General features: G+C 42.6%; 1 protein-coding gene across 1 annotated transcript in view; it reads left to right on the forward strand.

The window, feature by feature from the left end:
* Positions 1-1,722: 1,722 nt before the first annotated feature.
* The window catches only part of trim67 (tripartite motif containing 67), a 40,014-nt gene continuing 18,029 nt past the window's right edge, over positions 1,723-23,707 (forward strand). The window contains exons 1-3 of the mRNA XM_071906845.1: positions 1,723-2,553; positions 18,808-18,903; positions 21,557-21,679. Coding sequence (XP_071762946.1) covers positions 1,723-2,553; positions 18,808-18,903; positions 21,557-21,679 — 1,050 coding nt within the window. The remainder of the gene's footprint in view (positions 2,554-18,807; positions 18,904-21,556; positions 21,680-23,707) is intronic.

Below are 23,707 nucleotides of genomic sequence, written 5' to 3' on the forward strand. Positions count from 1 at the left end.
GCTTTGAGAATCTATTGTGTGTGTGTGTGTGTGTGTGTGTGTGTGTGTGTGTGTGTGTGTTCTTGTATTTCTATACTAACATTCTAAGACCAAATGTCTTCACAAGGATAGAAAGATGAAGAGAATTACAATTAGAATTAGGATTAGGTTAAGGTTAGGGTAAGGGTTAAATTTAGAGTTAGGCATGTAGTGGTGAAGGTTAGGGTTTGGGGTTAGGGAATGAATGTAGCCAACGAAGGTCCTCACAAGTATAGTAATACAAATGTGTGCATGTATGTGCGTGTTTGCGTGTGTGTTTGTGTGTGCATATAAGTACATACTGTATGTTCACACTCATTTCACCAAAGAGCAACTCGCTAGGTCTGAATCCCAGGTAATGGGATGCTAACAGGCTAATAGAAGGAAAGCTGTCCCAGTGGATGGGATTAATGCTGCTCCCTCAGGGACTGCATGGTCTGTTCAATTAAATGGTTAGCTAGCAGAAAGGACTAATGTCAGCCGACACAAGGATTATTGGATCGAACTGACTTCAGATGCCCTCTCATCCTTTTTGAGCATCACTCCTTTCTGCTCGGATCCTCTGCATCTGAATAGTTTCGCCTATTTTGCTCAAGTTTCATATTTCAACTTCATTTGCCCCAATGGGTTTCGTAGCATATATTAAAAACACTATTAATACTATATAAAAACATAAGATGTGAACACGTTTTGCACATCATGTAAATTTGATGTAAATACACATATCTGTTTTCGTCATATTCCCATTTCCTTCTTGTTAGATACTGCGTTTATATTGATATTTTTAGAATGTTTCCGCTACTTCAATTTCATATTTTGGCATATTTTCATATTCTGCATTAACTCTTTCTTTGTCTCTGCAATCCATACTTTTCCCCATACTTTTCATTCATGCATTGCTGTTAATTTTGTGTCCAAATTGACAGTTGTGTATGTTTACATAACCTCCATTTGGCAAGCAGCATAGACAAATCATTGTCATCATCATCATCATCATCATCATCACCACTGACAAAAAATGGTAATGTAAGCCTTTGTGTTTTACATTTGTAAATATAGGCCCATATACTGTAAATAAAGTTCCAGAAATGGCAGTTGTTTCCAATTCTGTTTCATGTTGCTGTATATTTTGGCCTATGGTGTGAGAAAGAAAGAAAGAAAGAAAGAAAGAAAGAAAGAAAGAAAGAAAGAAAGAAAGAAAGAAAGGAAGAAAGAACAGGCTGCAATTTTTTTTGTCTAATGAAGGGTTCAACGTGTCTATTGTTAAAATAGTCTGTTTCATTGCATTGTCTCAGGGGCATCACTTTAAGTGTGTGTGTGTGTGTGTGTGTGTGTGTGAGAGAGAGAGAGAGAGAGAGAGAGAGAGAGAGAAAGAGAGAGAAGAGAGGGAGAGAGAGAGAGGGAGAGAGAGAGAGAGAGAGAGAGAGAGAGAGAGAGAGAGAGAGAGAGAGAGGGAGAGTGTGTGTGCGTGCGCGTGTGTGTGCGTTTGTGTGTTTATGTGTTTATGTGATAGGATTAAAAAAAGTCTCTGGTTCAGTCCATCTCTGACTGAACCCACTCAGTCAGTCAGAACTACAAGCCCCACAATCCCCTCTCGTCTGTGCGCCTGCGCGGAGCGGTGAAGGGAGCTGTCCGTGTCAGACGGTCCTGGAGTGTTTTCATTGAAGCTGTTTCTCCTCCGGCGGACAGGAACAGACGGGAGCGATGGACGAAGAGTTAAAATGCCCGGTTTGCGGTTCCCTCTTCAAGGACCCCATCTTGTTACCGTGCTCTCACAATGTGTGTTTGGCGTGTGCTCGAAATATCACCGTCCAAACCCCAGAGGGAGAGACCCCGGTGCAGAGCCGGGCGTCGGGCAGCTCTGACTACGACTACCTGGACATGGACAAGATGAGTCTGTACAGCGAGACGGACAGCGGCTACGGCTCCTACACACCGTGCCAGCTCAAGTCTCCCAACGGGGTGCGAGTGTTTCCGCCGGCCCTCCACCACCGACACTGCTCCCTCACCTGCCCGCTGTGCCACCGGAGCGTCTCACTGGACGAGCGGGGGCTCCGGGGCTTCCCGCGGAACCGGCTGCTGGAGGCCATCGTGGCGCGGTACCAGCAGAACCGCGCCGCCGCCGCAGCCGCCGCCTCCTCCTCGTCCTCCGCCGCGGTGAAGTGCCAGCTGTGTGACCGCAACCCCGTGGACGCGGCGGTGATGTGCGAGCAGTGCGACGTTTACTACTGCACCGCCTGCCAGCAGCGGTGCCACCCGTCCCGCGGTCCGCTAGCCAAACACCGCCTGGTGCCGCCGTCGAGCAAAGCGGGAGCGGCCGGAGCGGCAAGCGGAGGAAGCGGTGGCGGGGGAGCCGGCGGTCAGCAGCCGCCCGCTACCGCGCGGAAGCCGGCGACGTGCGCGGATCACGAAGCGGAAAACTTCAGCATGTACTGCAGCAGCTGCAAGGCTCCGGTCTGCATGAAGTGTCTGGAGGACGGAAAACACGCCAAGCACGACGTCAAGCCGCTGGCCGTGATGTGGAAACAGCACAAGGTGAACAGACATAACACACACACACACGCACACCTTAGGCTTCAGTAAAAATTGGGGTTGCCTATAACTGTGCTAATAATTAATAGCATGTAGGCTAATAATCACAATAATTGTATTAGTAGTAATAATAATTAGGCTACTACTAAATCCTGATGAATTAGAGGGAGCTCTCTATGGTTTATGGCTTATACAGAGTACACACACACACACACACACCCACACACACACACACACACGCACACGCGCACACACACACACACACACACACACACACACACACACACACACACACACACACACACTCTGGTTACTACAATGTCTGATATGCCCTTGCTGGCTTTGGATTGTTTGTATCACCACATGTTCTCCATTTTGAAAGTGTCTTACATGATCTTAACAGTCAGAGAAGGAAACCCCATTCATATTCTGTGTAGAGTGTGTGTGTGTGTGTGTGTGTGTGTGTGTGTGTGTGTGTGTGAGTGTGTGTGCATAAGCTACTGTGCATCAGTGGAACCGTAAACCATAGAGAGCCCTCTCTGATTCATCAGGATTCAATAGTAAAATTACTGTGAAGCCTAAAGCCCCAGTATGTGTGTATGTGTTAATGCGCGTGTGTGTGCCTATGTGTGTGTGTGTGTGTATGCGCGCACCATGAGTCATCACTTGAATAGGTCACATAGCTCCTTCTTGCCATTTTAAAAAGAACTGGCCCACATCAGTGAATGTAGTGTAGTCAGAGGAGGTCACCAGCCCTGTAGCCTTTCCCCTCACTCTTTTCTTCTTCTCTTCTCAACAAGGGGGGGGGGGGGGGGGGGGGGCAGCAACACAGGGCAGCAACACAGGTTGTGTGCGCAACCTCCTCTTCCTCCTCCTCCCTCCCCCTTTTCTTCACACTTCCCTTCCTTCATCTCTGCTTTTCTATCGTCATCCTCCAACTACACTATCTATCTATCTATCTATCTATCTATCTATCTATCTATCTATCTATCTGTCTGTCTATCTATCTATCTATCTATCTGTCCAACTTGCCCCCTGCCAAAAATCACCCAGCGTTCGCCAATTTCATTAAAAGATTATTAAAGTGACTTGGCTATTTCGCTCATTTAAATTGATGAGTTTGCACCGGGATCAGGGTTCTTGTTCAGTTCACTCAGTTCAAATTTAAACAGACTCTTCATCTTCATATTCACATTATTAAAAGTTCGACCTTTCATTCTTAATTTTGTTAAAAATTGGAAGAAATTGGATGTCAAAAGATTTCAGTGTTTTGGAATTCTGAAAAAAAAAAACAGAAAAAGCAGAACATTTCAATCAAGCACTGTCTGGTTTTGGACATGCCATGTTATTTTACCAGATTACATCTAGCTATTAACACACCATTTCATAATGCTATCATCATCATCATCATCATCATCATCATCACACCCAAATTTCCTAAGTGCAAATTAAAAGCCGTTTTTTAATTTGGGTTCAGTGGGACTAATCTCTCTATCTGTCTCTGTCTCTTGTTTTTTTTTTTTTTTTTTTGCGTGATTAGAGGCCTCCAGTCGTTCCATCCATCATTCATCAGGCGTACAATTCGGCTTCTCTCGCTCATCCTTCACCTTCTCTCACTCTCTCTCCATCTCCTCCTCTCATTCTCACTCTCTCTCCTCCCCCTCCTTCCTCCCTCGTTCCCCGATGAGAGGGGGTTGCGAGGAGTTCCGCCTTTATCGCCCCCGTCCCATAAATGGACCGTGAAAATCCCATCAGGGTGCAGGAGTGAGAGGGCGTTGATAAGTAATGAGCGGCGTATGAATAAGAGATGGCCGCCGCTTAGTTAATATGGTGTCCTTCATGTTGAGGGAGATCGATGATTGGCTGTCTTCCTCCTCTCCCCCCCTGTGGTTTAATAGGTACTGTACCTACAATCACAGTGTGTCCAGGACTGTGACGTCTTTTTTCCGTCTTTTTAACTACCCAGTTCTTCTTCTTCTGTTTTTTACGAACAAACCGGAAACATAAAACGCAAACCGAGTCCCTGTTGTGTCGCATTATTAATTCAAAAGTAAGGTTTCTACTGCTTCATAGCACAAAATGACCGTAATATATCTGCAGGGGTTGATAGGGTTCTTGATCGATACTAATGACTCAATGATTACTTCACTAGTTGCTGAGATTTGTGGCTTTCAAAACTCACTTTCCTCTCTGTTTTTGATCAAAAACTCCCCACCAACTAGAGTTTCTGGCTCTTTATACATAAATATTCTAGTGACACACAGGCATATTTGTTTATTAATAATTAATAAACAATTTAATATTTCTTTATTGTCTTGGCTCTCTCTCTCTGGGCCTTGCACTATTTACTATTGTAATGTTGGCAATCGAGGAACTGAAGCTGTTTCAGTTTCAGCAGAGCTGAATGCCTAAAATGTGTAAGTAATGTAAATTTATTTGACTATTGACTGGAACACGGCATACAAATACACACACACACACACACACAGACAACTGCATGCACTCATGCACATACAAATGCACCCACACACACACACAAACACACACACACACACACACACACAAACAAATACACATTTTGGCCAGCTGATAAATCTGTGCCACCAAATCGGACGCAAGCCATGATTCAGCAAAAGAAGCTTGTGTTTCTGTGTGTGTGTGTGTGTGTGTGTATGTGTGTGTGTGTGTTACCTGGGGTGGTAGATTGTGAGTAACACTACATCCCATGTGGTTTAGCCACAACCTCCAGTTGTCAATCTAGCTCCTTGGGAATGTACACTGAGAAGCTGTGTGTGTGTGTGTGTGTGTGTGAGAGAGAGAGAGAGGGAGAACATGTGTGTGTGTCAAGTGTGTTCGTGTGTGTACTTGTTAGTTTTTCTGCTTTTGGCATATATGTTCACGGTCTTTGTTTGGATGTTTACGAATAGTCATTGTTTGCAATATTGTGTGTGTGTGAGTGTGTGTGTGTGTGTGTGTGTGATGCTTTGCAAATCCTAGATGTACACTAGTGCAGAAAGACAAAAAGTAAAGACATTTGGATCGTCATTGTATTTACATCATGGAGAGGCCCAGGGCGACTAGCGCTATTTCCCACTGTGGCACACTCCGAAGCATAGAAATACACACACACACACACACACACACACACGTTAGGAAGGCATGAATATGCATAAGCGGAGCGGATGAACTTTCGCTGAGGGAATGTAGAGGAAGTCACACTGATCTAGTTTCCTCTGATCAGTCAAGCATAAAACACACTGTGTCTATTTAAAGCACACACACGAAACTGCACACACGTGTCCATGCGTGCTCTTACGTCTGTGTGTGTGTGTTTGCATCTGTGTGTGTGTGTGTGACCTAGCTCAGTCCAGTGAAGACCAGCAAGCTCTGAATCAAATATTAAAAACACCAAATGCAGAATTACTGTTCTTTCTAGTGTGTGTGTGCGCGCGCGTGTGTGTGTGTGTTTCAACGTTGCACTGTCATCTTCAGAGCTTTTTAGGGTTTAAATGGGACAGTTGTGTCGTTTGTCATATTGATTGACAAGGTCTTGTTTTATCAAGTATGGTGGCCCTCGTGGTTCAAGAGACCGTCCTGTAATCAGAGGGTCACATGTTCAATCCCCATATGGACACATTGGCTGTTTTTTGGATTGATAGTTGATATTTTGTTGGGGATGACATGAGACAGAAGCCCCAGGCCGGATTCAAACCCGGGATGCCAGGGTTACATGGTATGCGCCTTAGGCGACTGAGCCACCAGGACGCCCCCTGGACTTTTATTCTTGTCAGCGTGCTTCTGAAACAGCATTTAGACCATCATGGGACACTAAAACTCTCCATTGAAAACACAGGATATTAACCCTAATGTCACACATACAGTTGCCCTATGAAAGTTAATTCCACCACAGTAATGAGCGCTGAGCACCAAAGATGGGGACTAAGTTAAGAAACGAGGAACTCGAGGATTACCACGTTAACTAGGCATCATCCCAGTGTGTGGTAGTGAATAGGAGCGAGGCAGATGATCAATGGGCGGATAGCCTGCTGTTGGATTATAGATGAAGTGCGTTCATTCTGGTATGGCAACCAGACCGGCCTCTGAACACAGTTTGGCTGACAGGAGCGCTGATTAATACCATGCCGTTCATGCTGAGCACACACACGCTCGCCCTCAGCAATGCATGCATTACATTACATTACATTTTCGGCTTTTAGCTGACGCTGTAATGCAGCGTGATTCACAATGAGGTGGAGGGTCAGTGTTTTGCTCAGGAACACAGCATGGTAAACCCACCTCAACCTTTTTAGGCTGTTCAGGATATGAAATTCAGTATTCAGTACTGAACATCAGGCTGTATCAAACTGATGCGAGTTATGTGAAGATAGGATCTTTGAAGGGAGAAAATCATACATCAACACCTTTCTGAAAATCAGATGGATTTGCGTTTATATAGTTGGATGTTTGCCTTATGATAATCAGCTGGAGGTCATATAGTTCACCTACCTTGTTATTTACCGCATCACTGCCCAACATCCTGGAATGAGAGAGGATTGAATAGAATCATATTAGAAGCTGCACCGGTAGACAGCAGACTGACAGGATTTGTGTATAAGCTTCGTTCTACAATGAAGAGAGGCGATACATGAATGATGAATGATGAATGATGTTCACAACACAGACTTCAGTGCAACAGTGAATGGAAACACAATGCGGAGCAGTATGATACAAGGTCCACTTTCTGCCTGGTATTAACATGCGTCTCATGTCCGGATTGTGTCTAGATTTGAGTTAGCTGGATTACATTCACACCTGACAATAAAACGCCTCTCCGGTACACACACTGAAATTGGATTTCTTTTTCCCTCTGCAAAATTGTCACTTCCTCTTGTCATATTTACATCTTTTAAAATTGACAGTAAATGCATCGTCTCGCTTATTCAACATCCACCAGTATCATGAAAATCCATTTCTGACAAAGATGCTGCTATCTAAGTTGCTTGCAGTCTGATCGATTTGGTTTATTTATATAGTTATTATATGTGGATTGGAGACTCATTGCATTTACACAGATCTTCACTGCATCTTGGGTGCATTTACACCTGGATTGTATGTGTTTTGCTGATTACAATCAATCAAAACTACTATTTGAACTGAATTAGTTTTACTGGGGTCGTAATGGTAATTACTACCAGCGGCATCCATCATATTAATCCAGTATGAATCTTCCACGTACATAATTGTAATCCTTTATCCTGTGTAAATAGTAGGGGTGTGTGTGTGTCCTGGTCATTCTGTGCTATGGGACAGTAGAACCTTATTATTGCCTCTTTAGCTGTAAAACAGCAGGTCCTTGCACACCTTTGAGTATTACTAGTGACATATACATAGCAGAAGACTAGATAGCCTCATGTCATTGTTGTGTCATTGTACTGTTTTTCTTAGTAAAACGTTTCTGTGAACACGTCCTTTCAAATGGACCTCAGCACTCCAGGCCGTATTATAACAAATTACTACTATTTTATCACCCAAAATAGACGCATTCATCTCTTGGAGGTAATTTTTGAGCGAGCGCAGAACAGCGCCTTACTAACCCCATTCCAGATGGCAGCACGCCGACCATGACCCGTCAGCCTTTCTCGTCCCGTTACCTCAGGCACGGCAACACGCACACACACGCACACACACAGTGGTATAGTAAGTCAAGGCTGCGCTGCGCCGAATGTAGGTTAATGCACACTTTACTGTACGCTGCCTCTCCTCTGGCCGTAACACACTAGACCCGGTCTGCAGACAGGATTCAGGCTGTGTGTAGAACTGTAGCTAAAAGGAATATAGTACAGTGAGAGAGAGAGAGGTGAGAGAGAGGGGTAGAGGGAGAGTATTTGTGATCTATTTTTGGAGACAAAGTGGGTGCTGATGCCAGACCTCCGAGGAGCGTGGACATCCCATAGTAGAACAGAGAGCATTGTTACCATGGATACAAGCTGCTGCTCATTCCAATTTATTAGGAGGCCCAATAAATTAAGTAGACAGTAGATTAGATGATAGATGAGTTGTTCAGCAGCCTCGACAAAGCATTCGTCGCAATGTTACAATAATAAAGCAAAGCAATGATCATGAGTTTTTAGCATTTTGAATACAACACATGAAAAACAACCATTTGGTTTGCACTCCATAACTGAAAAACCCACAGTACATCCCATGAAAGTCAGGCATACATTCAAACCATAATAGAATCATAATCCCCCAACAAATCTAATTTGCACTTGTTTTATGACAATTACACCCTAAGCGATCTACCTACCCATGCATGTATTAATACCGAAGATGCCCCGATCAATTATTTATTATCAGGGCTCTTCTTCTTCTTTGCTGTGCAGCCCTTTCTTTTCCTCTGCGCTCTCCGTCACAAGCTCCACCCCCCCCCCCCCCCCCGTGAGGACGGCTCAGGAGGATAAAACGACGCTTCCTCCTCTCCCCTGGAGCTAATTCAAACACTTAGTTCTGGCTGTAGCCGCTGATCCCCACCGCGGCGCGTCTAAGATGGCTGGGCGGAATTCATGTCTCTGGGGGACGTTGTGACGATGTTGTGGTTTGGTTGGGGTTTGATTCGGTGGCAAGCAGAAAGAACCGCATCACAGCAAGCAGCAATAACAACAGCAACAGCATGGAAATGGTAGCAGTGGGAAGAGATGTTTTTCTGTACGGTTTTCAAACAAATCTAACTAAAGGTGCTATGTGTATCATTTTAATATCATTCAGTCATTACCACATTCATTTTGAGACGTTACTATAGTTCCCATAAACAAACAAGACCATCGCCGAGAAGATCGGCGGGATCTACCGGCCTCCACACTGCATTTTACATTGTGTGCCGCCGGGTCGGATTTGGCAGGAAATCTGCTGGATTGCTTTACGGCACAGAACAGGAAGAGGTTCTGTTCTTCCAGAGCAAACAGAGCTAAAGCTTTCAGAGTTTCTGGCAGCAGATGGTGGAAGGAGTGAAAGGAAGATGGAAAAATCACTTCCGACATGTTTATCCTCTTCAGGGAGGCTAAAGAGAAAACCTCTGACTAAAATAACACCATCTTCCTTGTGAGAGAGTGTGCTGTCTAGCTGTTATGGCTTAAACTTAATTACGAATATTATTACAGGTTGTTTGACCTATTTAAGACCTGTTTATTTTCTGATATTTATTTTTTGTTTGTTTGTTCATATGAGCAGCAGTTGCTTCAACCAGTTACCACATACACGTTTGTGGAGACTGAATGCGTTATGGGAGGGTCTCTCTCTGTCCACCAGTTATTTATTAGCTCCCGGTGGGACTGCAGTATTTAGGACTTGCTTGGGTGTAGGCAGAGCTACTGTAGCTGTAGTGTATGGGCCTCAAAATGGCTACCAAGCAGAACAACACACAGTCCAGAGGATCGGGAGGCTGGGCGACGGTGGATGAGAGGATGAAGAGGAGGAAGGGGAAGGGAGATTGGTTTTGACCTCCACCAGATGTGAACCACTAATACTGTAACACAGCTGGCTGACTAGACACAGAGAGACAGATTGTTCTGTTAAACTACATCTGTAAATATTGGATGCGTGTATAAACTTTCTTTTACTTGTGTAGTTATTTTTGTTAAAATCAATTAGTGCTTTGGCAACACAAGTATACGTGTGGTTGTGTGAATTAGGGAATTAGGGTTTTATCCTGGGTTTCAGTGGAGAGTTTTAGTGTCCCGTGGTCTAAATGCTGTTTCACAGGCTTTACCAAAAGAGATAGAAGTGTTTAGGGGTGGAAGGGAGAAGAAAATACAGACGCTGGAGGGCACAGAGGCTTAAAGATGCAAACGAGAGGAAAGAGGAGGGGAGGAGTGGAAGTGAACGAGGGGGTTCAGCCACTCCTCCTGCCCCCTCTGGGTGTCCCTCGGGTGTCATTTTGACAAGGTCAACCCCGCCATCAACCATTCTTAGGCAGACAGCCAAACACATAAGAGCCGTCTATTGTTCTCCTGTGGTTCAGAGCAAAACCCCCATCAGCATTTCTCAAGCACGTCGATGCAAACCAAACCGCCAAAGTTTCGGAACGACCCGGTTAACCATGACCTGAACATGCAAAAATGTATGATAATATTCGACTGCTGGAATTTACATTAGCACATGCAATCAAAACAATGTGCGATTCAAATTAGATCATGCAGGAGGGTTTTAAATGTGTGTACTAATTTTTCAGATTTTGAACCATCATTTATTAGGTATTTTAACATCATTGCATCCTCTGTGTTTGCATTAGAAAGGTTATACTATAATTACAAACAGGACCTTATTCTGATTCTACAATCTATTTTCACTTAAAGTCATCAATCCGCATCATCTCTTATGGTTGGAAGCTGACTTGTCTCTGCATTTGCTAAACGACCACTATTGCATAAAGTTAGTGCAGAAAGAAAGATTCCAATTACTAATTTTTTAACAATGTGAGCGGCTGATCACAGATCTGATCGCTGATTGAAATGACACATTTCACCCAGACTTTCTACTGACATCACATCATGTAAAAGTGCATTGCAAACAAACAGTAAACTTCAAATCATGTAGAAATAAATCATACTTTTTATCCAAACATAAATAAGTTCAATGACAACAAAGTCTGACTGTGCAGAATTATGTTTATTTCTGAGCCAATTTCTAGCAATGGCATTGGCTGCTAGAATGCAAACAACAATTTAAAAATGTCATTACAAAGAGCAAATAATATAATTTGGATGGAGAGCTTGTGAAATTGTGAAGGTCAAGCGTCTCATTTGTGATTACTACAGCAGAATAAAATGCAGCTTATATCGCGATTCATTTTTCTGCCCCACGATACGTATTGTCACATTTTTGTATCGCGATATATTGAATTATCGATATATCGTCCCATCCCTAGTGCATACCTATAATCAAATTTTAAATGCTGCGATTCAGAATAACTGCATGGATCCTTTACACTAAGCATTAAACCTATTGTCAGCGATTGACTCCAGGGCTGGAAAGTCGCTCTCTCCGGACTTTCTAAAGCTCATCTTGCTTTCCAGCTGTCTTGCAGTTTGCAGCAGTTGCAGCGGCGTACGCAGTTAAGCTCCTGCATCTGTTTCCATGCCTCCACCCCCCCCCCACCCCCGATCCCTGCTATTTGTTGAGCCGAAACGCATCTCTGAAACAACACGGCGGCGCCCTCGGTGAATGTCACCGGTCTCCCTGAATGTCACGCACTTAATAAGTCCTCCTCCCTCGCGCTTATAATAAGATAACGAGATAATAGCACTTGTCTCTGAGAGGAGCGGCGAAGGGTGCTGACAGAGGGGAAAAGAAAAATGATACTCCCGTTTGGAGGAGTAATAAAAGGATGATAAAGGTCAAGGGGAGGAGAACAAAAGACACAAAAGGAGCGAAGAAACGGGATTGCGGGATATACAGTTCTGCGGCTGCAGTTGAGATGGAATCGTGGTTCTTTTCTCACGTCTTCTCCTGTTCATTTTTCCTTTTCTCCTCCATTATTTTCTCATGTTGAAATGTTTCCTCGGGTGGTCCAGATCGCTGCAGTGTTGCCAACAGGTTGCCCTCCAGGGAAGATCCATCACATTAGTTATACACAGTCTACTATACCAGTTACTATAGGTCCCGTCCTTTTTCCCATGCCCAAAGTAGAGCGGCTATTACAGCATCTCCCATTTTTGTAAAATATTTAACATTAGATAAAACTTTGATGATCTGCGTGGGGAAATTGGGTTGCTGGGGCAGCAAATAGGATATAAATAAGAATAGAGCAAATCGCGGGTATTTAAACACAACGCAACTGAGAAGTTCGACCCTAGAATGTCTTACGTTCAAATATATGAGTGAAAGGTATGAAAATGTATGAATTACTGCGTGGCTGCTGGGTGTGCAACATAACAGCAGTTGAACATACTGAAACAAAGAGAAATGGAAAAATTGCAGTATCAAAATAAAGAGTTTGGAGACTCTAAATTGCCCATAGGTGTGAATGTGAGTGTCTGTCTATCTGTGTTGGCCCTGTGATCCCTGCCTTCCACCCAATGCATGCTGGGAGTAGGCACCCGCCCTCCACCACCCTGAAAAGGAATAAGCTGGTAGAGAAAATGAATGACTGAATGAAAATGATCTATAGCAGTGAACGGAGGAGCAGACAGGTAGCCGGGTGGAGCTCGGCACCTTGACCCGGCGAGGAGCCGCCGGTGTTGAACGAACAGGAAGGCAGACAGTCCAACTGAGAGAGGAGGCGACGCGCCAGGGCAACCCTCGCATGGCACATCCGTCATCCCCTTGTTAGCATCTTGGCACACACGCATACATACACACACACACACACACACACACACATACGCACACACACTGGGCCAGGCCAGACAGCTTGCTGGGCCAGATGGCCTCTTGGTGCGGAGCAGTGAGAAGCACCACAGAAGGGTTGGCTTCATTCATGAACCATGACCCACCTCCCTCCCACCCACCCCTGTTCCCCCTCCTGACTCCGGACGGCACGTGCACAGATGAGGGATGGATAGGGATAAGGTCACTCAGTGTGTGTGTGTGTGTGTGTGTGTTGGGGGGGATTAGCAGTGCATTGACTGTGTGCAGTGCATTGATTTGTTCACATACAACCAAGGGAATGGTGAGGAAGGAAAGCATTATTTGGTAACATTTTACAATAATCATCATTAATACATGGTGAATTAATCATTATTTAATATTTATTCATTATCATTCAAAGTGAACTAACAAGTAATTTCCTACATGGTTTATTAATTAATAGCAAATGACACAGTGTACATCATTTAATAATTGATGACATGAATTTCTTAATATATTTTAAAATACATCATGTAAACAATGATTTGATCTATTTACTTGTGATTAGGTAATGATTAAGTGATGTACATTATCATTTCTTATTAATTAGTAAACAATAAAGGAAATTAACTAATCATAAATTAGGCTAGTTGTTACTTAACCATTCAATAATAACTTGGCTAAATAGGCAAAATCTTCCATAATGGTTATTCCTTTATTTAATAATGATGGCTATTATGAAGTGTTACCCTTTATATTCCTTTTTCCCACTTTCCCCCAGTTTTAAAGTAGAAGGCGAGCTTGTTAACCTCTTCTGGTAGAATAGCTGTGGCTTTGCTAGTGCCAATCCCATTAATTGATGGGCATGAATTAAGCAGACAATGCAATAGTTTAGTTTAGAATGGTCTTTGAGCATTATAATGGTGATATTTGCAAGATTTCGACTTTTGCTCCCTATAGCAAACATCATTTCCATTAACAAACAAGGGGGTGCCAGTCCCTCTTATCCCCCCTTTCAAAACGCCTTCTGGCTGTGTGTGTATATCTGTGCATGTGCGTGTGTGTGTGTGTCCATGGAAAGGACCATGCGGAGGAAGGGGAGCAGGTGGGGAATGTGGGTGTGGCGACAGCAGAGCAGATTCATCACAGCGTGGTATCTGTGTGACAGTGTGTGTTTTCTTTGTCCTGTCTTTCTGGGGCTCTTTACCAGTGACTGATGCGGAAAAGAATGCACACACATACACACACATGCTGACCCTCTGCCTTAGGTCTGTGTGTGGTTGGAATATGTAATCTGCCTCATGACTAGAGAAGTGGATGGGTGTGTTGTGTTCGTGGTTTGCAGCATCTGTTGGTCTTGTCTATATTCTCACTGTTTTGATTAAAGACCATCTGCACTCAGTAGACTTCCCCTTACATTTTGCTTAGTCCATCCTATCCGCACATACTTTCTTTGTTGGTCCTGTATGGTATAGGCTTAGCTTTCAATATACAAACAGCAACTTAGACGTCTTGCCTTTTCCACGGTCTATTGTTTACCTCAGGCAGGGCTGTCAGTTCACTAAACCCTAAGCTACAGTAAAGTCCCCATATCTAATATCATTTGCCACCAAAACTTCCAAACCTGCTTCTATAAGACAAAAATATCTGGGGACAAAGTGGAGCAATGACTGATGACAGACAAGATATCATTATTTGGTCAATGTAATAAATTATCAGGAACATTGGCCCCGAATAAGGACTGAACAATTAATAAAAAAACAAAAAAACAACAAAATCGAAATATGAACTTCTGCAATTTCCAAATTGCAGAGGCTGCAATTAATTGCTTAAGAAAGGGGTGTTCGAAATTGATTTCTAAACAAGGTATTTTAGTGCTCAGGTAATCTTTGGTCCATGAATCAAGTATAATATTGGTGAAAACCTTTCATCAGACTCAAACTCAGTAAATCCTGCACACTGACATCTGTTCTTTTTTAAACAAAATCAGTTTTCTTTAAACAATTTTAAAGGATGGACAGACAAACACACAGACGCAGGTGAAAACATTACCTCCTTGGCGGAGGTACATACGATAAGCTCATAAAATATGATGCATTGTTAGAGTTTAAACTACACAACAGTATATGGAGTGGTTAGATCTACCTCCACCTGGACTAACTACACCATTAAAATACTTAAGTAAACTTTTGAATGCAGAACTTTTACTTTTAATGAAGTATTTTTCCATTACAGTATTGCTACTTTTACTTAAGTAAAGGATTTGAGTATTTTTCCACTGATTATATGATACTAGATCTAGAATGGGTAAGCAAGATTGAAGCTGCAAACTGACCTCACTGGTGATTTGTATGATATCATTTTCATATCGATCACACATCAGTAAAATGTAAGAACAAAATGGAATTATTTTGATTTCTATTTAAAGTACAACTTGACAGCTCCTTGAAATTTAAAAAAAGGCTCTATTTTTTTTACTCAATCAAATCTGAGAGCATAGATTGGCAAAGGCAAGGTCAATCAGATTCGGAGTCTGAGTCTGAGTCAGAATTGGAATCTGAGTCGTTGTCGGAGTCGCTCTTGGAGTCGGAGTTGGAGCCAGAGCTGGAGCTGATGTCCTCCCACCATCTGAGCCTCTTGCTGGAGTCGGTGTCTTCTTCCTCCTCGTCTCTCCTCCTCTTCCTCGACCCCTCAGCCTTGCTCTCACGCTCTGACTCGATGTTGCTGTGGCCTGAGTTCGGTCTCTGCCTCTTAGCGCCATGCTCCAGGCCGGAGCGCCTGTCCTCCTCCCTGCCTCTCTTGCTGGACAGCCCATGAGGGACAGGGAGGAAAATGGGGCTCGGGGTGCGGGATGAAATCGCAGGCGGAGGACCTGCATCTTCCTCACGGTCCTCTGCAGCTGCAGCCGCGGCAGCAGGAGCGTCAACATCATCATCATCATCATCATCATCATCATCATCATCGTTCTCTCTGATGTTTGGCAGCTGGTCGAGGAGGCGGGCAGGTGCTGGAGCACAATCACCTCCGCCATCATGTGGCATGGGAAGCCACGGACCTACGAGGAGCAGAAAGGAAGTGATGTCGCCGGTTTCACGTTTAAAACAAATTCAGAAACACTTGTATTCTCAGTCTTCTCTCCAGCTGAACACATTTTGTTTTGCAAAAAGGCGTCCTGGGGAGATAGAAGACTGCATTGGTGCATAGGAAAGAAGTTCTTACCATGAGGAACTCTGATATTGGGATTGTCTCCTTGCGCCAGGTAAATTCTCCCATCTAACAGGACCAAACATACAGTCAGATTACCAGTTCAATTCTGTTCACAGCAGTAGGACTCATGTATTTTACCTGGCTAACCTTGAAGTTCACACTGTGCTCACCTGGTGGAGGAGGCTGTCGAGGGTTTTCCATGTTTGTGAAGCACGTGATCCAAAATCTTTGTTAGTTTCTTAAGAACTTTCCTGTTTGACTCAGACAGTGTGTTTGACTGTGTGTTTTGAGAATGTGTTCTTACAGACTGGACAGCTGATGTCAAGCTTCCATGTTCACTGTGACTTCATAGTGGCTCAGTGGCAAGACCATGAGATTAGAAACTGTGTTCTAAACCCTTTGTTGTCCCTCATTTCCTAGTGAAAATATAGATACCATAAGTGACATTCTGGATGATAGTGGTCTCTGTTCCTTTTCTGACCTTAAGAATGCACCAAATCACCCAGGAACTTCATATTTATATATCTTAAGACTTTGTGCAGCTCTGAAAACTTATGGTGTTGCTTGGGACTCACCAATTAAAATCCATTCTCTTCTTATTCATTTTATTGACTCCCTCCAAATCCTCATATACTTCTACTCTTAACTTATCTCAGCATGTGCATGACATCCACCAGTAACAGCTGAACACAGAACTGATGATACACAGCCATATGGAATAAAGTTTGTATCTCCTCTAGGAATTTTTCATATCAGTTCATTCATTTTAGATTCATACCACAGTTTTATTTCACTCCATATCACCATTTCCAGGCTAAGTGCACTTTAGGTTCAGCTGGAATTTACCTACATATGTCTTGGGATTGCTCTATGATTTTTGGGTTCTGGTCTTATCTAAAACATTTTCTAAAGCATTTATTAGATCTTAGCTTGCAATTAGTTGGACCAAAAGTCTACCCAGAGTAAGGGGTCTGATTGCACTGATTCTTACTCCCTGGTTTCAGTGTTGAAGTTACAGTCAGGTTGGGGATTATCTAGGCTGAGATTATAAAGATAATCCCTAAACCTGCATTATTAACACAATGGAAAGTCTCTGTCAATGGAGAGAGGTCTCAGGGAATTTGCCTGGGATTAGGCCTAATCTGAGTTTCCGGACGGAATGGCCTGTTGGGTTAAATGATTACATAACAGATGATTTAGCTTTGGTGGATATAGGCACTGGTTGTACTGGTCGCTCTAGAGGTCAGAAGGGCCTCAAATGGAGCCCTATTCGTACAGCACTAATGTTACCTGGGGATGTCCAGTGTCTCGTAATTGTCAAGGTGAAGACAGAGGTTCCCGAGAATCCTGAGTGAATCAAACTCTGTCATTTAAGTCGTGATTCTGCTTCTTCTAGACGCACAATTTCCGTCTTCCTCCTGTCGTTTGTTCCTCCTTATCAGCTGCCATTGTTTGACCTTATATAATTGGTTCAAGATTATACAAGCCTCTTGAGTTTAGCAAAATTCATTATCTCATGTGTTTCATGAAACACAGAGGTTGGTGGGGTCTTGGCCTTTACGATAGAATCACTTCAGTCCATCTTGAGAATATTTGATCAGCCAGTGTGCTTTGAGTTGTTCAGTCTATTTGGAGAGTGAAGTTGATTCATCCAGTTGTTGTGTGTTCGCTGTGGATTGGATGTGGCAGGTTGGCCCGCATCTCGTAACCAGAAGGTCATAACCCGAAGTTTGATCCTCTCAACAGCCATGTGTCCTGTCAAAGTGTCCTTGACTGAACCTCTACCTGCTCACTCATTGTAAATCTGGATAATGCAAGTTTCTGATAAATGAGTAAAATGTAAATATATAGGTCATAGGGATGGGACGATATGCTCACGATATGATTCGATACGCAACATGGGGTTCACGATTCAATACAACCACGATACCATGTAATAAATAAAAGTTCAATGACAACAAAGTATGAATTATGTTAATTTCTGAGCCAAATCTTTCTAGCGATGGAATTGGCTTGCTAAAAAGTAAACAGCAATTTAAAAAGTGCAAATAATATAATTTGGATGGAGAGCTTGTGATGGTCAAGCCTCTCATTTGTGATTACTACAGCAGAATAAAACGGAGCTAATATTGCAATTCATTTTTCCACCCCATGATACATCTTGTCACTTTTTTGTATCTCGATATATTGAATTTCGATAGATTGTCCCATCCCTATTAGATCACCTCCAAGTACACAATCTCTACTATCTTTAACAACGAATCTACACAACACCCAAACTGATAGTCTTTAGAAATCAGAAAGAAACTCCTCACTTTTTCTCTATGCAATATGTTGGTATGTTTGTGTGTAATTTGTGTGTGTGTGATTGGGCAGTGTAACAGGCAAAGTCTGGATTTGATAATTCCACTCATTCAATTCTCTCCTTCATTCTTTTTCTAATTTCTTGATTTGCTGTAAAGGTTAAAATGCATGAAAAATATGAACAGAATGTTTTTAAAAATATGTGTCCATGTCTAATATTTTCTTGTTTGCTCTGTGAATATACCACTGATTTTGTCATTTTTTAATTACTCTTGGAAGTAGTCGACATGTCTGAAACGGTCTGGAATTTTCAGAATAAAAGTCATATTACAAACAGAAAAAAAAAACCTTTAAATTCTCATGTACCTAAAATATTCTACACATTTGTGTTTCTCCTTGCAGTGCCAGCTCTCCCAGGCTCTGAACGGTGTTTCTGACAAAGCTAAAGATGCCAAGGAGTTCCTGGTTCAACTCAAGAACATGCTGCAGCAGATACAGGTAACTCACAGCTTAATTTTGTACAAAATATACCTTGAGTTGGATGTATTGGACAGTAGTTTTGTTATTCACTTCAATGTCACTTTTTAAGCTATGTGACCTGCTGCTAACGATGAAACGTACGCGTTTGATTGACAGCAACAAGTTCACGACCTTTCTCTCAGTAGGGCTCGCCCCTCTCCCTTCTCTGGGGGTTGTTGAAAGGTATTCTGGGAAATGTAGGAAATCACTAACTGGAGAAGTAGACGAAGCAGGTCGAGGGAAAGTGGGTGTAACGAAAAATCAATTATAACACTTCATCACAAAATAACAAAGATTGATGATATATAACAGTGTAAAAGTGTGTTGTTGTTCATCATTCCAGTACAGATACATTTCATCAACATGTTTGAGTCAGATCCTTATGTAGAACTCTGCACATAGTCTGCAGCAACATAAATGCATTTCGGATTAAGCTGTTAGGTGTTAGCTTGCTTTGGGGAACATGATGGCAGTCCACATTTGGACTCTTCACACCATGCAGCAGGGAGGCGAGAATCCACTGAATCACTACTTTATTTTTAGTTTGGCACCAAAACTAAAGCGATCCTTATCGGCCAAGTGGTGTGGTGTGTGTGTATGTGTGTGTTTGTGTGTGTGTGTTGTCCCTGTGGACAGCGTTGCCGTGCAGCTGATCTCTCCTGCAGCATCTGCCAGTCATGCACACACATACGCACACACACACACACACACACACACACACATGCTGTCTGCACTGTCATATCTTATCAGCCACAGCACTACTAGCAGGCATTAAGAGTCTTATTGCGGGATGAAGAGGATTGTATTTGAGTGAAAAAAAAGAAAAAACCCTTAGCGCTACTCTGCTCTGTCTAAGAGCCAGAGAGCAGGGCGCGAGAGAGAGAGATGGGTGGATGGAGAGAAAGAAAAAGTGTGGGAGAGAGAGGAATAAAGAGAGAGACACTCATCCTCTTACAGATCTAAAGTGTGTGCCTCAGTGGAGGAAGCTTGATTGGAAATCACCACTATCTAAGACCTCATCGCCTCAGATAAACTGGCCCTGTCCCCTCTTTAACTGCCAGCTACTGCATACAAACCTACAGAGGGGTTTAGGCGGTGATGTCACTAGTGTGGTGCTTTTCATAAGGGGCTGAAGATTTGACATTTCAAATATGAAAATGCATATCTGAAAATTTGGATTTGAATTTTAGTAGGGATGGGTTCGTGGGGGATGCAACCACTATACGATATAATAAATAAAAGTTAAATGACAACAAAGTATGAATTATGTTAATTTCTGAGCCACAAATCTTTCTAGCAATGGCATTGCCTTGCTAGAATGTAAACAACAATTTAAAAATGTCAGTACAAAGTGCAAATAATATAATTTGGATGGAGAGCTTGTGAAATTGTGATGGTCAAGCGTCTCATTTGTGATTACTACAGCAGAATAAAATGGAGCTAGTATCGCAATTCATTTTTTGGCCCCACGATACGTATTGACACATTTTTGTATGCGATATATTGAATTTCGATATATCATCCCATCCCTAGATTTTAGGCTTTCTTGTAACTGCATAAAATATGTCACCTTTTACTTTACATGTAGTCAAAAAGTAAGTACAGATACTGTCCAGTCCCATGGTGCATTTGTGGTCAAAACATTGTTGATCTACTATGAAACATCCTTGGTTGTTTCTGAATATGAGAAGAGGATTATGGGAGCTAAATATTCAGTTAAGTTAAAGTTTCACAGTAATGTGAGTTTTAATTCATTTTATTTACATTGCTCAGTAAGAGGCAGGGGAAACAGTACAGTGTATGCAGAATAAGGTCAACAAGTATTATCTAGAAGCAATTTGATGTCATGCTGCCGTCAAAGTGCCATCGGAAATATCATAATTGCAGGCCGAGTGCACATGAATGACCCAAAGTGGTAAATACAGCTGGGAAAGTGGGACTTTTCTGAGACCTGAGTTGCTGTGATTTGACTTTAAAGGGATGGTCAACCCAGTTAAAAATGTTAATTTATCAGTACTATGTTCATCAGATTTCAGATTCTCGCAGTTTCGTGTTGTTTTTTACACCGAAAAAAAACATTTTAATGAGAAATTGCATATTTTGTTGGCTATCCCTTTAAAGGACCTTGACGGAAAATATGGTGGAGACAATAGAGAATAGAATGTGGTAAAAATGATGTACTTGATGTTATTTTTTGGCATACTATGGAATTAATAAGTATTGCATGTTTCTATTTTCAGTTACAATCCTAATGCACATTTTCTCCTCTTCATTCCGCCTTCATGTCAGCACAAAGTAGCACTGTGCTCTTTGATTTCTAAAATTAAAACTACCCAAAAAAGCTGCTTTTGTTACAGGGTCAATTTTGTTATTATTTCCGACCAAAAGCACTTGAATGCTGCGATAAGGCTTCTGAATGCGGAAGTAGGAGCTTTTGAGGAGCACTTGAAGGCAACATTATTTTGAGACGTCACATCCAATATGATAACTTTGAGACAGGCACACACATTTTCCCGGAGGTTTGCTTTACTTCTCAAGGCGAAACCCATCTCTGACCCTGCTTATTGAGTTTTTCATATATAAAAACATGCATAAATCATTTTTCTGTATGTGTGTGTGTGCCGTGCTCCAGGAGAATGGTGTCGAGTTCGAGGCTTGCCTGGTGGCCCAGTGTGACTCTCTGATCGAGGCGCTGACCAGACAGAAAGCCAAGCTGCTCACCAAAGTCACCAAGGAAAAGGAGTACAAACTGAAGGTGGGTCTGTCTGACTGTAGCTAAGTTTCTAGGATATTGTACTTTGCCGTTTCCATTCAGCTGTTCTAATTGCATACATCGCAATTTGTATAAAAATGGATGGAAACCCAACTTCTGTGTCCCTCTCCCTCTGAGTCTTCTTCGTTCACTCTCTCCCATCTCTGTCAGTCTCATTAAACATCTATCTATCTGTCCACCTCTCTTAATTCTCTCTACCAGGAGTGTAATGATTCACAAAACCACCGATTCGCTTCGTTATGATATGGCGGTGTTGCGGTTTGATTCGATACGATACAGCGAGAAAAAAGAAATGACTAAAAATTTACTTTTTCCATTTATATTTTACATTTCTTCATCTGTCTCACTCTTTCTTCATCCGTCTCACTCTTCTTTAATCTGTCTCACTCTTTCTTCATCTGTCTCACTCTTCCTTCATCTGTCTCACTCTTTCGTCATCTGTCTCACTCTTTCTTCATCTGTCTCACTCTTTCTTTATCTGTGTCTCACTCTTTCTTCATCAGTCTTACTCTTCCTTAATCTGTGTCTCACTCTTTCTTCACCTGTCTCTCTCTTTCTTCATCCGTGTCCCACTCTTCCTTCATCTGTCTCACTCTTCCTTAATCTGTCTCACTCTTTCTTCATCTGTCTCACTCTTTCTTCATCAGTCTTACTCTTCCTTCATCTGTGTCTCACTCTTTCTTCATCTGTCTCACTCTTTCTTCATCTGTCTCACTCTTTCTTCATCAGTGTCTCACTCTTCCTTCATCTGTGTCTCACTCTTTCTTCATCTGTGTCTCACTCTTTCTTCATCTGTCTCACTCTTTCTTCATCTGTCTCACTCTTTCTTCATCTGTCTCACTCTTTCTTCATCTGTGTCTCACTCTTTCAGCGACACAGCCCATCATTAGTAAATTCCAAATTGTGTATTTTGTTCCTATTCCAAAATAACACCAGGGAAATAAGCTGAGGATCGATAATGCAAACAAACAATGCAAAGCTTTTTTGATCCAGTGGCTTCTGGAAACATTGGAAGCGGTTCCTCAGCAGATCCAGGTCTCAGTTCCCAACCCTAGCGACTTCTATCTAAGCAGTCCCAGTCCATCTTCCGCTCTATAAATCAACTGCTGGAGGGTTTTCCTAAGTCCCAGTGTGTCACATGGACGCCTGCCCAGACTCGACATACCCGCCGACCGACCGACTGACCGTCTGGCTGGTGGGTGCGGTGGGAGGGTTTGGGGAGGAGGGTGGGGGGGTTGGACGGAAGCCCCAGCTGACAGCTGTTGTCATTATCCATATAGGCCTGGGGATTGAGCTTTGGCCAGAGAGCTGGTAATAGTGGCAGGTAGGAGTGCATGCAAGGTGTGAAGCTAGGTAGATGGCTCGGGTGGTTAAAGTAATAATTGTCATAAAATAAATGTGTGTTTTGCTACTCGCTGTCACAAGTTTATATAACACAATAGTGATTCAACCTATATCCAGTTCATGAAAGCTTTTCCATTTGCTGTTCTAAACAGCCGGTGTCTGGTAGCTCTTTCCTGGGAAAAATCCTCTGGTGCGCAGGAAGTGATGCGTTTTAATTTTCGGGTTTGTTTGTAATAAATAGAAGAAGAGCTGGGTAGTTAGCATGAGCAGTGAAAGCCACCATGACTGAACAGACAAAGAAGAGAGAAACTCAAACTACAGAAAATACAAGGAAAAAGACAAGTAACAAAGATGGAGACGAAATAGAAAAATTAGGATTTCGAGGATTACTACTTCAAGTATTTGACGTTGTAGGGAAGAAAGCTAACATAGAAATACATACAAACAATACATATAAATAGTAATTTGTCCCACTGCTCATTACTGGGAAGACTAATAACATGACTGTAACACATTACTGAGTAATGTGTTCCCACCCAACTCTGCATTGAGCAGACCTGAGTCAAAAAGCACAGAATTCTTAGTGTTTTTACCAGCATGGAGTACCAGATGGGTGGGGGTATAGAAAAGTGACTTTTCTGTGATAATCTAAACTTTCTGGCACTT

Source organism: Centroberyx gerrardi, chromosome 18 (assembly GCF_048128805.1).
Source record: "Centroberyx gerrardi isolate f3 chromosome 18, fCenGer3.hap1.cur.20231027, whole genome shotgun sequence".
NCBI lineage: Eukaryota > Metazoa > Chordata > Actinopteri > Beryciformes > Berycidae > Centroberyx > Centroberyx gerrardi.